The sequence below is a fragment of the Myotis lucifugus genome, unplaced genomic scaffold (assembly GCF_000147115.1).
Source record: "Myotis lucifugus unplaced genomic scaffold, Myoluc2.0 scaffold_769, whole genome shotgun sequence".
NCBI classification, from domain to species: domain Eukaryota; kingdom Metazoa; phylum Chordata; class Mammalia; order Chiroptera; family Vespertilionidae; genus Myotis; species Myotis lucifugus.
In genome coordinates this window covers 195,494-207,351 of record NW_005871817.1, presented here as the reverse complement: position 1 = coordinate 207,351, position 11,858 = coordinate 195,494, and the positions used below count along the sequence as shown (strand labels likewise).

Genomic DNA, 11,858 nt, shown 5'->3' with positions numbered 1-11,858 from the left:
CCCGGCCTGATCGCGACCCGTCACACTTTCCCCGCCGACACGCTGTGTACGGGACGACCCGCGGGCTCTGGGGCAGCAGCGGGGCAGGTCGGCCCAGCTGGGGCGGCCCCCGCCCCCCTCCGCGCGCCCCCCGTCCTCGCCGGCTCCGAGGAGGGGGCAGGCCGTCCTGTTTCCCCACACCCCTCTCTGCCGCCGCTGGCTTTGGGGCCCCGGTGGGGAGCAGGGGGCTGATTAGCCGAGGAGCAGGGGTGTGGCCAGCGGGGCCCTGAGTAGTGAGTCACACACGGTGCTCGCCCAGTCCCGGGGCCAGCGCGGTCCCAGCCCGAGCTGCGCGCTGCGCTGACCCGAAGAGTATCCCTGGCTTGGCATGAGGACCCTGGGGGGCCGAGGGAGGCGCTGTGGTGGAAGAGGGCGGTAAGCGGCAACTGGGGAGACTCCCCTAGAGAGAGCAGGGTGGAGCTTGGAGTCAGGGCCAGCCCACACCACGGGGACCCCCACGCCCCACCGGTACCTGCTCAGAGCTGGCGAAGCGGGCCTGGCTGCATTCCCTGCCAGCCCCAGGGCTAGGGGCTTGTCTGGAGGCACTGAGGGCCCATTTCGTCAGCCTACTCCCCTTGGCCCCCTCTGGACTTGATTTGATCCCTCCTCGGCTCCCCACTGCAGAGTTTCGTACAGAGGCTCCTGCGGGTCCCTCATACCCTTTGCCCTTTGATTTTGGGGTCCAGGCTGTGCTGTGCAGCCCTGTTTCCTGGCCTGAGCTGCCCCTGGCCCCTGACCCCATGGGGCTGGTGGCTCCAGTCGTCCCCAGGACCAGCCCGGGATAGAAATGGCATTTCCTCTTGGCCAGGCTACAGCTGTTTTTGTTGTCTGTGTTCTCAAGAGCTTCCTCTGGGGATGGCAGGGAGGGTAACCAGATTCCACGGGACCCCCGATTGCCCTCTCCACCACTCACCCCTCTTCCCCTGTCTCTTTGATCCTTTTCCTGTGCTGGTCCCGCCTTCCCATCCCCAGAACAGAATGACTGAGAACATGAAGGAGTGTTTGGCGCAGACCAAGGCAGCTGTGGGGGACATGGTGACCGTGGTGAAGACAGAAGTCTGCTCCCCTCTCCGTGACCAGGAGTATGGCCAGCCCTGGTGAGGCCCCTGTGTGGGGACAGGAGAGGGAGAAGGGGGGATCCCTGGCTGGGTTGGTTGGGTTGGTGGGAGACCCTGCGGAGAGTTCCCATTCCCTGCCCGCGTTCCTTATGCTGCTCCGGGCAGCTCTTGGGACCAGAGAGAAAACCAAGCAGTGGCCCAGCAGGCCTGGTCTCAGGACACCTCCCTCTCCACCTGTCTACTTACCTGATAGGCTGGCTGGGGCTCCTCCCCCTGCCCAGTAGTACCTGTGGCCTCCTGGCCAGGTCCTCAGCTTCTCTGCCTGTCGGTCGCCCTCTCCGATGGCTTCTTTGCTTTCTTTAATGGCCTCTGTCCTGGACAGTTCTAGGAGACCAGACCCCTCGGCCATGGAAGTGGAACCCAAGAAACTGAAGGGGAAGCGTGACCTCATCATGCCCAAAAGTTTCCAGCAAGTGGACTTCTGGTGTAAGTGGAGCTTGGGGCTATTTCTTGGGCTACTCCTCCCTTCACCCCAACCCCCAACCCCATCTCGCTTAGGGAATTTGCAGGGCTAATACTAATGATAGGCCCTCATCTATTATGTACCAGACGCAGGTTCATGCCTCAGTTTATCCACCCCATTAGCCATTGAGGTGGTTGTTATTGGTCCCATTTTCCAGGTCAGGAGACTGAGGCTTGGTGAAGATTAAGAACCCTTGCCGAAACCGGTTTGGCTCAGTGGATAGAGCGTCGGCCTGCGGACTGAAAGGTCCTGGGTTCGATTCCGGTCAAGGGCATGTACCTGGGTTGCGGGCACATCCCCAGTGGGGGATGTGCAGGAGGCGGCTGATCGATGTTTCTCTCTCATCGATGTTTCTGACTCTCTATCTCTCTCCCTTCCTCTCTGTAAAAAATCAATAAAATATATTAAAAAAAAAACAAAACCCTGCCTCAGGTCCCGCAGCCCACAGATGCACAGTTGCATTCAAACCCAGACCTATCTGATTCCAGAGCATGCTCTTTCTTCTACTTTTTCAAACTTGAAACAAAGGCAGTTACTGGCTTCCTTGTTGGCAGGCATGTCCTTGAGCCCCCAGGGAAGATATTGGGTTATTGCTACTGAAGACTCAGGAGCCCATAGCTGGCTGGGGTGGAGCCAGGGCTGGGCTCGGGGATGCCAGGCAGTGCTTTCCACTGCCCTTGCTGGTCTCAGGGTGGGCTTCCCACCAGCCCTTCAGCCTCCTCCATGGAGGTCCTACCTCTCCCAACAACTGAGTTCCTCCTCTTTCCCTCCCTCCAGTCTGCGAGTCCTGTCAGGAGTACTTTGTGGATGAGTGCCCGAAACATGGTCCCCCTGTGTTTGTGTCCGACACGCCGGTGCCTGTGGGCCTCCCAGACCGGGCCGCCCTCACCATCCCACAGGGCATGGAGGTGGTCAAGGACGCCAATGGGGAGAATGACGTGCGATGCATAAATGAAGTTATCCCCAAAGGCCACATCTTCGGCCCTTATGAGGGACAGATCTCCACCCAGGACAAATCAGCTGGCTTCTTCTCTTGGCTGGTGAGTGTTCCCTGGGCAGTGCCAAGTGAGAGGGTGCCAACGAACATGGAAGGGAACCAGCAGGGGGAGCCATCTGCTGGCCCGGCCTGGCTCAAGAGCTTTTTGCCACCTTCCCGGACTGGTGGGTGATGAATCTTGCAGTCCCCTCGTGCTAGCTAAGGGGCTGCGACCCTTGGTGGCTGAGGGCCATGCTGAGGAGCTCACCTGGCCGTAGTCAGCAGAATCCGTGGTGGAGCGATTTCCCTGTGAATCCTCCTTGTGGGTGTCTGGTGGGCCCTTCAGTGGCATTTACGAAAGGTTTGTGCACGCCTTTCTCTGGAGCTGGGGACTGTGGGGACGCAAAGCATGACATTCGGCTAAAAAAGCAGTAATGTTAGGTGCTGGGCTGGTTGCTGGAGGTAAAGCCTTCAATAAGACAGACAGGCTCCCTGCCTCCAGGGAGTAGGGAGAGCAGGCGTTGAACAAGTACGTGCACATGCGGTCATTGCTATTGAAGGGGGCAGCAGGAGGCGGCAGTGTTCACAGTGTTCGGGGATTTGGGGTCTGGAGCCCAAGTTCATTATGTCACCCAGCTTTGCTATTTACTATCTACTTGACCGTGGACGAGTCATGTAACCTCTCTGTGCCTATTCTGTAACAGGATAATCATAGTTGATGGTGAAGATTAAATAAGTCAAAACTGTAAAGTTCTTAGAGTTTTGCCCTTAGTAAGTACTCAGAGAATATCAGCTATTATTATTATCGTGCGCCTACACGAGGGGTTTGGGCAAGACTTTCTTTAGCCTGAGATTGGAAGAGTAGATAGCAGTAATAGAAGGGGGATGGAAAAATGCTCCCTGGAGACAGAACAGCTGAGAGACGAATTCCGTGAAGTCCTGTGCGGCAACAGCAATGAGCCCGGGAGGCAGTGCGGCAAGGAAAGGGAGCCCGGGCCAGAATAGCTCAGTGTGTAGAGTATGAACCTATGCCCTGCAGGGTCACAGCTTCAATTCCCAGTCAAGGACACATACCTTGGTTGCAGGTTCAGTCCTCGCCCCCGGGCCTGTGGGGTATGTGTGGTATGGGAGGCAACCAGTTGATGTGTTTCTCTCGCAGCGATGTTTCTCTCTTTCTCTCCCCTTCCACTCTCGCTGAAAATCCTTACTGGAAAAAATATCCTTACTCCTTGGGTGAGGATTAAAAAAAAAAAAATAAGAAAGAGAAAGAGAGGCAGGGGCCAGATCCTGCTGCATCTCATAAGCCAGGGTCAGTGCATCGTCCCTCCTGTAGGCCAGGGGAAGCCATTGAAGCATTTCAAGCAGAGGTGTGACTCCAAGAATTGGGGTTCTAAGTGGGAAGCTGGGATGGGGGTTCAGGTAAGGAAAGATGGGGGTTTAAATGCAGGTGCTAGAGGTGGGCATATTTGAGAGAGACTTAGGAGGGAGAATCTCCAAGATTTAGTGGTAGATGGCATGTGGAGGTGAGAAAGGAGGGTTTTCAAAGATATGAAGAGGAAGAATTATCCGAGACAACTCTTAGGAGTCAAGCTTGAACAGAGATGGGGGATGTGGGACAGTAGAGAAAGGCAGGCTAGGGGGTAGGAAGGTCATTCATTATGCATGAATGATCTCCTTTGTGCCCGGTGATGGGCTCGCCCTGGGGTACAATGGTGGGCCTGATCAGACTTGGTTCCTGCCCTCATAGAGTTTACTGTAGCAAAGAGGGAATGGGTGAAAGAATAAAACAAGTAAATAGAAAATTAGGACTCTGAAAGGTAAAGGAGAGAGTGGCTAAGAGAAAAGTGAACAACCATGAAAATTTATGTATCAGAGGTCAGGGAAGGCTTCCTAATAGTTGACTGTGATGGTAAGAAGAGAATACCCACCAGGTGAAGATTGATGAGGGGGCCTCCAGAAACAGCATATGCAAAGCCCTGAGGTAAGAGAGAGCCCCGCATTTTTGAGCAACAGGAAGAAGGCCAGTGTGCCTGGCGTGCAGCCAACACAGGGGCCTAGAGGAGATGATGAAGGCTTGGCCATTATAGAGCCCAGTGGTCCTAATTGGGACTTTTGTTCTTTAGTTTAAGGACAATCAAGAAAGTTTATTTGTTTTGAAAGGGTGACTTTGGCCACAGCATGGAGAACTGATGTGGGTGGTGAGGGCATTGGTCAAGAATGGATGCCCACACCCTGTTTAGAGTGCTGTGGTGATTCTCTAAGTCAACCATATCAGAGGCTTGGGCTTGGGTGGGAGCAGAGACATGGGGACCCGTGAAGTGGTTTTGTGAACTGTTTTAAAGATGAAAGAGATTTGACTTGGAAATAAACTAATTGCCCTGAGTAAGGGAGAGGGCAGCGTCCAGAACAACCCCTGCCGTGTCCTCTCCCCACAGCTCAGGGGTGGCGCCTTTCTCTGAGGAATGAGAATTGCCAGAGGGGGACTGGGATGAGGGAAAGCTCTTGGTTTTGGACTTGCTGAGTTGGAGTGACATCAAGATATCCTAGTGACGATGTCACGTAGGCATTTTGACATGGGGGTTGAGAGCTTGGAAAGGAGGTATAGAAGTGTCCCTTCTGAAGTCACCTGTGCAGAAATGGTCAGAGAGGTCAGGATATGGAGGGCACCTCCAGGGAGAACAGGCTGAGTGAAATAGAGAGGGCTTATGACTTAGCTTTGATGAACGTTAGCAGTTAGTGGTTCAGAAGGGTTGCTTAATCCTGGAAGGGAGACAAAGAGCAGCCTGCGGGTAGGAGCCCAGAATGGCTAAGAGTGTCAGATTCTGCTGAGAAGCCAAGCATGCGAAGGACTTAATAGTGTCCATGGGATTTAGTGCCAGGGAAGTCATTGGTGACTTTAGCAAGAGCTGTTACTATAAGATAATGGTCCTCAATCTGGAGTAATTTGCTCCCCTCTCCCCCCACCCATGGGACATTTGGCAATGTCTGGAGACATTTTTGGCCATCCCAACTCAGGATGGGGATACGCCATGGGCATCTAGAAGGTAGAGGCCAGGATGCTGCTCAGTGATTCATAGTGCACAGGCTCGCCTCCCGCAACAAAAAATGATCTGGCCTCAAATGCCAATAGTACTGCATGAAGAGTGATGAGATGGAAACCTTATTAGAATGGAGGTGAGCAGTAGAGTCACGTCTCAGATGGTTGATTAGAGATAAGAAGCAAGGAGAGAGACAGGGCATAGGAAGGGTGACAGCTGGAGGGAGACATGGGGTCGAAGGAGTTTGTTCATGACAGACTTGAACATTCTTAAGGAACCCAATGAAGGATTCTTAGAGTAGAGATAAGGCATGATGGATAAGCTTTTATATTGCCTGAGAATGTTCACATGGAGACACTGGATATGAGAAGGAGGTGGGTCAGCATTTTTTTTCTGTCATGGGAGGAATATCCTAGAGCAGCGGTTCTCAACCTGTGGGTCGCGACCCCTCTGGGGGTCAAACGACCCTTTCACAGGGGTCGCCCAAGACCATCAGAAAACACATATATAATTACTTATCGTTTTTGTGATTAATCACTGTGCTTTAATTATGTTCAATTTGTAACAATGAAAATACATCCTGCATATCAGATATTTACATTATGATTCATAACAGTAACAAAATTACAGTTATGAAGTAGCAACGAAAATAATTTTATGGTTGGGGGTCACCACAACATGAGGTACTGTATTAAAGGGTCGAGGCATTAGGGAGATTGAGAACCACTGTCCTAGAGGCTTGGAGCAGATGGAGGGGAGTAAGGATAGTTGGCCAGATAATGGCCCCCCAAGGATGCCCATGTCCTGATCCCCAGAACCTGTGACTGTTATCGTACATAGCAGAAGGGACTTGGCAGATGTGATTTAATTAAGGATCTTGAGATGGAGAAATTGTCTCGGATTACCTGGTGGCCCAATGTAATTACATGCATATTTGTAAGGTGAGGCAGGAGAGTCAGGGTCAGAGACCAAAGATGGGAAGATGCTCTCCTGCTGACCTTGAAGATACAGGAAGGAGCCAGGAGCCAAGGAGGGCAGGCAGCCTTTAAAAGCCGGGAAGTTCAAGGAAACACATTCTTTCTTGGAGCCTCCAGAAAGCACGCAGACCTGCTCATATCTTGATTTTAGGACGTAGGATCTCCAGAACTGTGAGTTAAGGAATGTGTGTTGTTTGAAGCCACTGTGTTTGTAGTGGGTTGTCACAGCAGCGATAGGAAACTAAGCCAGTGGGCTTATGTGTTTTGGGGCCATCTGCTGAGACGTGCAGAGAGGTAGAGAGTGGTGGTCTGACACTGAAGAGAATGGAGAAGGCGAGCTCAGGTTGGGAGGAGTACAGTGGGAGGTGCCCAGCAGATGCCCAGGTGGAGCTGCCCAGAGGCTCACTGGTGTGTGTGGGCCTGCAGCCCAGGGGATATAGGGGAAACTAAGCAAATAAATGTATGCATTTATGCAACGGGAGCCCTGGGACAGGGTGGCCGTGGGGTCAGTGCTGTGGAGGGTGAGAAACTTGAGGCCTGAGAGCGCATGTGGCTCAGGCAGCACACAGGTCCCGGTGTCCTTAGCAGGGGCAGTTCACAGCAAAAGCCACATTGCTATGGACTGAGAGGTGAATGAGTGGGAGGTGGGAGAGGGGCCCAGCAAGGATGGCTGGCTTATTTTATAAGTCTGGCTGCTCACTGAGCAATTATTAAATGCCAAGTGCGTACTACATTCCTCCTCACAACAGTCTCACAGTGGGAGGTTGCTGCCCTCTTGTTCAAATGGGGGCACCCAGGACTGAAGAGGTTAAGTGGCCCCAACTCCCATAGCTGGTACATGGTAGACTTGGGCTCCTTCAAAGCTAGCCCCTGTCCATGACGCCATGGGGCCTTAAGGAATTCCTTCATGGGAAGACATGGAAGGAGGTAGATCTGTGAGTGTGGTTATGTGTCCAACCTCACAGACACAGAGCCACTCCCAAGCACCGGGCCCTGAGCGGGGAGCTCTGGGGCTAACAGAAATGCATGAGGTTTGCTCCGTGTTCTTCCAGAACCTGTGGTCCAGCTACGGGGAGCAGGGGCCGAGATGGATGAGGAAGGGGGCAGCTTATTCCCAACCAAGTAATATGCAGGCAGAGTGTTGCTGGTGACTGTAGTGCTATAGGGCAGGGAGGGGGGAATTGGTTTTGGCAGGGCAGATTGGAGATGGGTCTTGAAGGATGGGTAGAAGTTCAACAGAGGAGGCTGTGGGCTTCTCAGCCTGCAGGAAAATCTTGGGGGAGAAAATCTAGGGCCATGCCCAGGGCAGTGTTGCTAGGATCCCCTCCTCTCTCACCACAGTCAGAGTCTGCACCTGGGGACAGCGCAGCCAGGCAAGCTGGGGTCTGCAAAGCAGGCAGCTTCCTAGGTATACAGCCTGGCGTGGGTCTGGGGTCTGGAGGAAAGGGAGATGAGGAAGCCCTGGGGTTCAGCCTGGTCATAGACCGGCTCCACTGGTCAGGGGTGGGCGTGGCCCATGGTGCCACGGTGGGGCCAGAGGCCAGCAGGCTGCACCCCTGCAGGTTCCTTCCTAGGACTATGAGCTGTAGCATGTGGATGGGTGAGGGGAGGGAGTGGCTAGAGGTCGCATGTGAAGGCTTTGACCTTCGAGATCCAGAGAAGTGAGAGGCCTTAAAGGCCCAGAGAGAACAAATATGCAAAATGGCTCAAGAAAGCAGGGCCCGTGTGTGTGTGCGTGTGTGTGTGTGTGTGTATTGCATGTGTATGTATGTATGTATGTTGCATGTGTTGTATGTGTGTGTTCTGTGTGTATATGTTGTGTGTGTGTGTGTGTGTGTGTGTGTGTATCTCAGATGGGTTGGATCAGGATCAGGAAGCCCCACATTCTAAATAAGCTGCGTTCATTTGTCAAATACTGTTCCAAAGCCATACTTGATGTCCTTTCCTGACCTTCTGCTGCCTTCAAAAACTCTGGCCCCCATCCAACACCACATATTTCCTCCCACAACTCCTCAGCGTGTACACTGTACTCCAGTAGAAGTGGTGGCATTAATGGCCGCATAGCCATTAATGTTTATTGAGCACTTACTCCGTGTCTGGGTTTGCTCGGCACCTTATAGCAAGATCCCATTCGATCCTAGCGATGCCTCTGTGAAGTAGATATTATTCTACCCATTATACGGTTGGGAAAACTGAGGCCTAGTGAGGGTGAGTCATTCTTCACAAAGCTAAACAGCCAGTGAATCCCTGAACTGGGAGAATGTGACTCCAGAACCCACTCTCCCATTCTGCCTCCTGTTCCTCTTCATTTCCCTTCCTTGCCTCACCTTTTCCTACCTCCTGGCCTTGGTTGACTGTCCTGTTCATCTTTCCCATACCCTTTTCGTCTCCCCTCAACCAGTGGGAACGCTGGTCCTAGTGCGTGCAGTGTGGTGTAGAGACATGGCCTGGATTTAGATGGACCGAATGGCCACTTCCACTTTGCACCTCTCCTTCATGGCCTGGCCTCCTTGGAAGGAGTTTTGTACTCCCTTCAGGCTGTTTAGAAAAGAAAGGCCCCTCCTTTTGCTTTCTCAGCTCCGTGGGAATTATAAACTCCATCAATCATTGCCAAGGTCTCCAGGCTGCCCTCAGACACAGCAGGCCGCAGATGATGCTCAGGCACGAGGTGCTTGAGGAGGGCCATGCAGCCATGTGGTCCCGTGAAGGGGCAGAAGAAAGAGGAGGCCAGCACAGGGTTTCTATTTCAGGTTTTTACTTGAACCCAGTCTTGTTCCAGAAGGGATGTAAGGCAGCCTAGCAGGATACATAAAATATAACATGATAGCATATTAAAACTGGGAGAAAGATTAAGAAAGAAAAACAAGGGTGGAGGCCCTAAATGGAGCCAGGAATGAGGCTAATGATGTATACCGTAGTGACCTGTATATGCGCTTTTAGTGCGTGGGGTCCACATCTGGCAGCCCCTGGGAAGGGCCAGCCTGGGCAGCTGCCAGCGCGTTCTGTCCCTAACATGAGAAGTCCCAGGTAGGTCAGCCCTTCTGGGTACGGACACCGGACGAGAGACTTCCTGGAGGTCCTCCTAAGGAGGATACTGTGTGGTAGGTTTGCTCACCTGCTGTCAGGCAGCCTCTCTGCCGGCCAGACTCCTACTGTCCTGGGGGGACGCAGACGTGAAACGGTGTTGCCGTGTTTTCCATTCTGGCTTCTATCGTAAAGTGGGGATTTGTTTTAAAACTTGAAATTGGATGTGCAAAGGTTCACGGCAGGGCCTCTGAAAACCTCCAAGTAACTGGGATCGATGGAAGTGTAGGCAGACACCTATGATGTCGTGAGATGTCAGTGCCAAGGGGCATTTTTTTACCAAGTGTGGGGGAGCCCGGAGAAGGGAGGAATAACGGGCTTGTCTGGGAAGAAAAGAAGGGACAAATGAGGCACTTGGGGCATGTATGGGTGCACCGGCGTGAACAGGTGCTTTTCATGCTTGTGGGTTAATTGCTATGAACTCTTTATTTTGAAAATGTCCAAGCCTGTAGAAGAGTGATAGTATAATGAATACCACACACCCTGTGATATCGACACTTTGGAAGAGTTTAGGCCACTTGTTTGCAGAATGTTCCACAGTTTCGATGGTTTCCTCGTGATCCATTCAGGTTATGGTTTTTTGGTTCAGACATTGTGTCTTTCTCATTGTGGACGGCAGAAGGCACAGATGTCTGTTTGTCTTACCAGATGGTTTTACCAACGGTTAATGATTCTTGCTTGTACCAGTTATTATTCATAGTTTAAAATGATTTTTAACTATTCCTCCTACCTTTATTACTTGACATTCTTTTTTAAAAAAAGTTTTTTAAAAAAGTGCTCAGTTTGGCCAGTGTGGCTCAGTTGGTTGGAGCGTCGTGCTGTACACTGAAAGGTTGAGCGTTTGATTCCTGGTCAAGGTTGTGGGTTTGATCCACTGTTCGGCCGCGTATGGGAGGGAGGCAACCGATTGGCGTTTCTCTCTCGTGTTGATGTTTCTTTCTCGCTCCCCTCTCTCTAAACATCAGTGATTTAAAAAGAATTTTTTAAGTGCTCAAATTCACCCCCACCCCACCCCCCATTTACAGTTTATTTTTAGTATCAGTACGGACTCATGAATTCTTCTTCTCTTCCATGTGTTGGAGTCTGTTACTGCCATTTTTTTTATGTTTAAATGGCTCTAGAACTGACCAGTGTGCACTTGTTCACACTGGCTTCTTCTTATTGTTTTAGCACTTCCTCACTTTCTGATGCAAAAAGGTGTTCCAGCCATCTCTCTTAGGAGCTCTGATTCATTTTAGTGGGTAATGGTGTTTAGAAACCAGGATCTCCAAGTGGTAGGTGTGCACATTGTGTCTGGGGTTTCCTTGCCTCTAGGCCTGACCTGGATTTTGAGGGATGAGTTGAAATGAGTGGCCTACAGAGTCAGGAATTGAGGGAACACAAATCGCAAACTGTGGGCACAGCATGTACAAAGGCCCAGGGGCACGGGTATAATGTTGAGGCTGGGGAAGTAACAGGAAATAGCAGAAGTAGAGTGTGCTTAGAAGGAAAAGTGGAAGAAGATGCCAGAAAAAAGTCACTTTCCTCCTGTTCTAGGATCTTATGGACCTTAAGGTACTCTTGATTCAATAGCAGTTCTTTCCAGGAGTAAAAATATGCACCTGGATCCTAAGATTCCTCTTAACACCAGAAATATTTAATGAGCTCGGCTTGTATAATTATTTTATAAATACTGGTAGTCTGGTTTTTGGATCATAAATAAAACCAAAGATTCCCCCCAAAATATAAAATGCTATTGAACCAGTCTGTGATTCTCAAAGTCTTTCTAGTGGAACCAAAGTAGACCATGAAAAACTATGCTGAGCGGCCCAATATTTCCCTATGACCCAGTTCCTACTTGGCCTTCTTCATTCCTTGTCTCCTGAGCACCTCTACAGCAGTGCTGTCCCTCACTTGTGTTGTGTTCAGGTGACTTTTAATGTTCATGGGGTCCCAGCATTACATTCATTTTATTCTAATGTTACTTAAAAAGGTGTGCACCTACAGCTAGAGAGAAACAGCGCATCTTATAGCTTTTAAACAACGATAAAACCAAGACAGATTTACAAACATAAAATGAACAAGAACTACACAAACCAACAGAACTCAAATGAAGAAAGTCAGCTTACCGTGTTGGATGATGTTCTCCTGGGACTAGGCTGGCCATGGTAGTGACGACAGAGA

General features: G+C 51.2%; 1 protein-coding gene across 1 annotated transcript in view; it reads left to right on the top strand.

Moving 5' to 3' along the window:
* Positions 1–398: 398 nt before the first annotated feature.
* The window catches only part of PRDM11 (PR/SET domain 11), a 51,306-nt gene continuing 39,846 nt past the window's right edge, over positions 399–11,858 (top strand). Inside the window, exons 1-4 of the mRNA XM_023746951.1 lie at positions 399–414; positions 1,012–1,136; positions 1,480–1,583; positions 2,398–2,660. Coding sequence (XP_023602719.1) covers positions 1,018–1,136; positions 1,480–1,583; positions 2,398–2,660 — 486 coding nt within the window. The 5' untranslated portion in view covers positions 399–414; positions 1,012–1,017. The remainder of the gene's footprint in view (positions 415–1,011; positions 1,137–1,479; positions 1,584–2,397; positions 2,661–11,858) is intronic.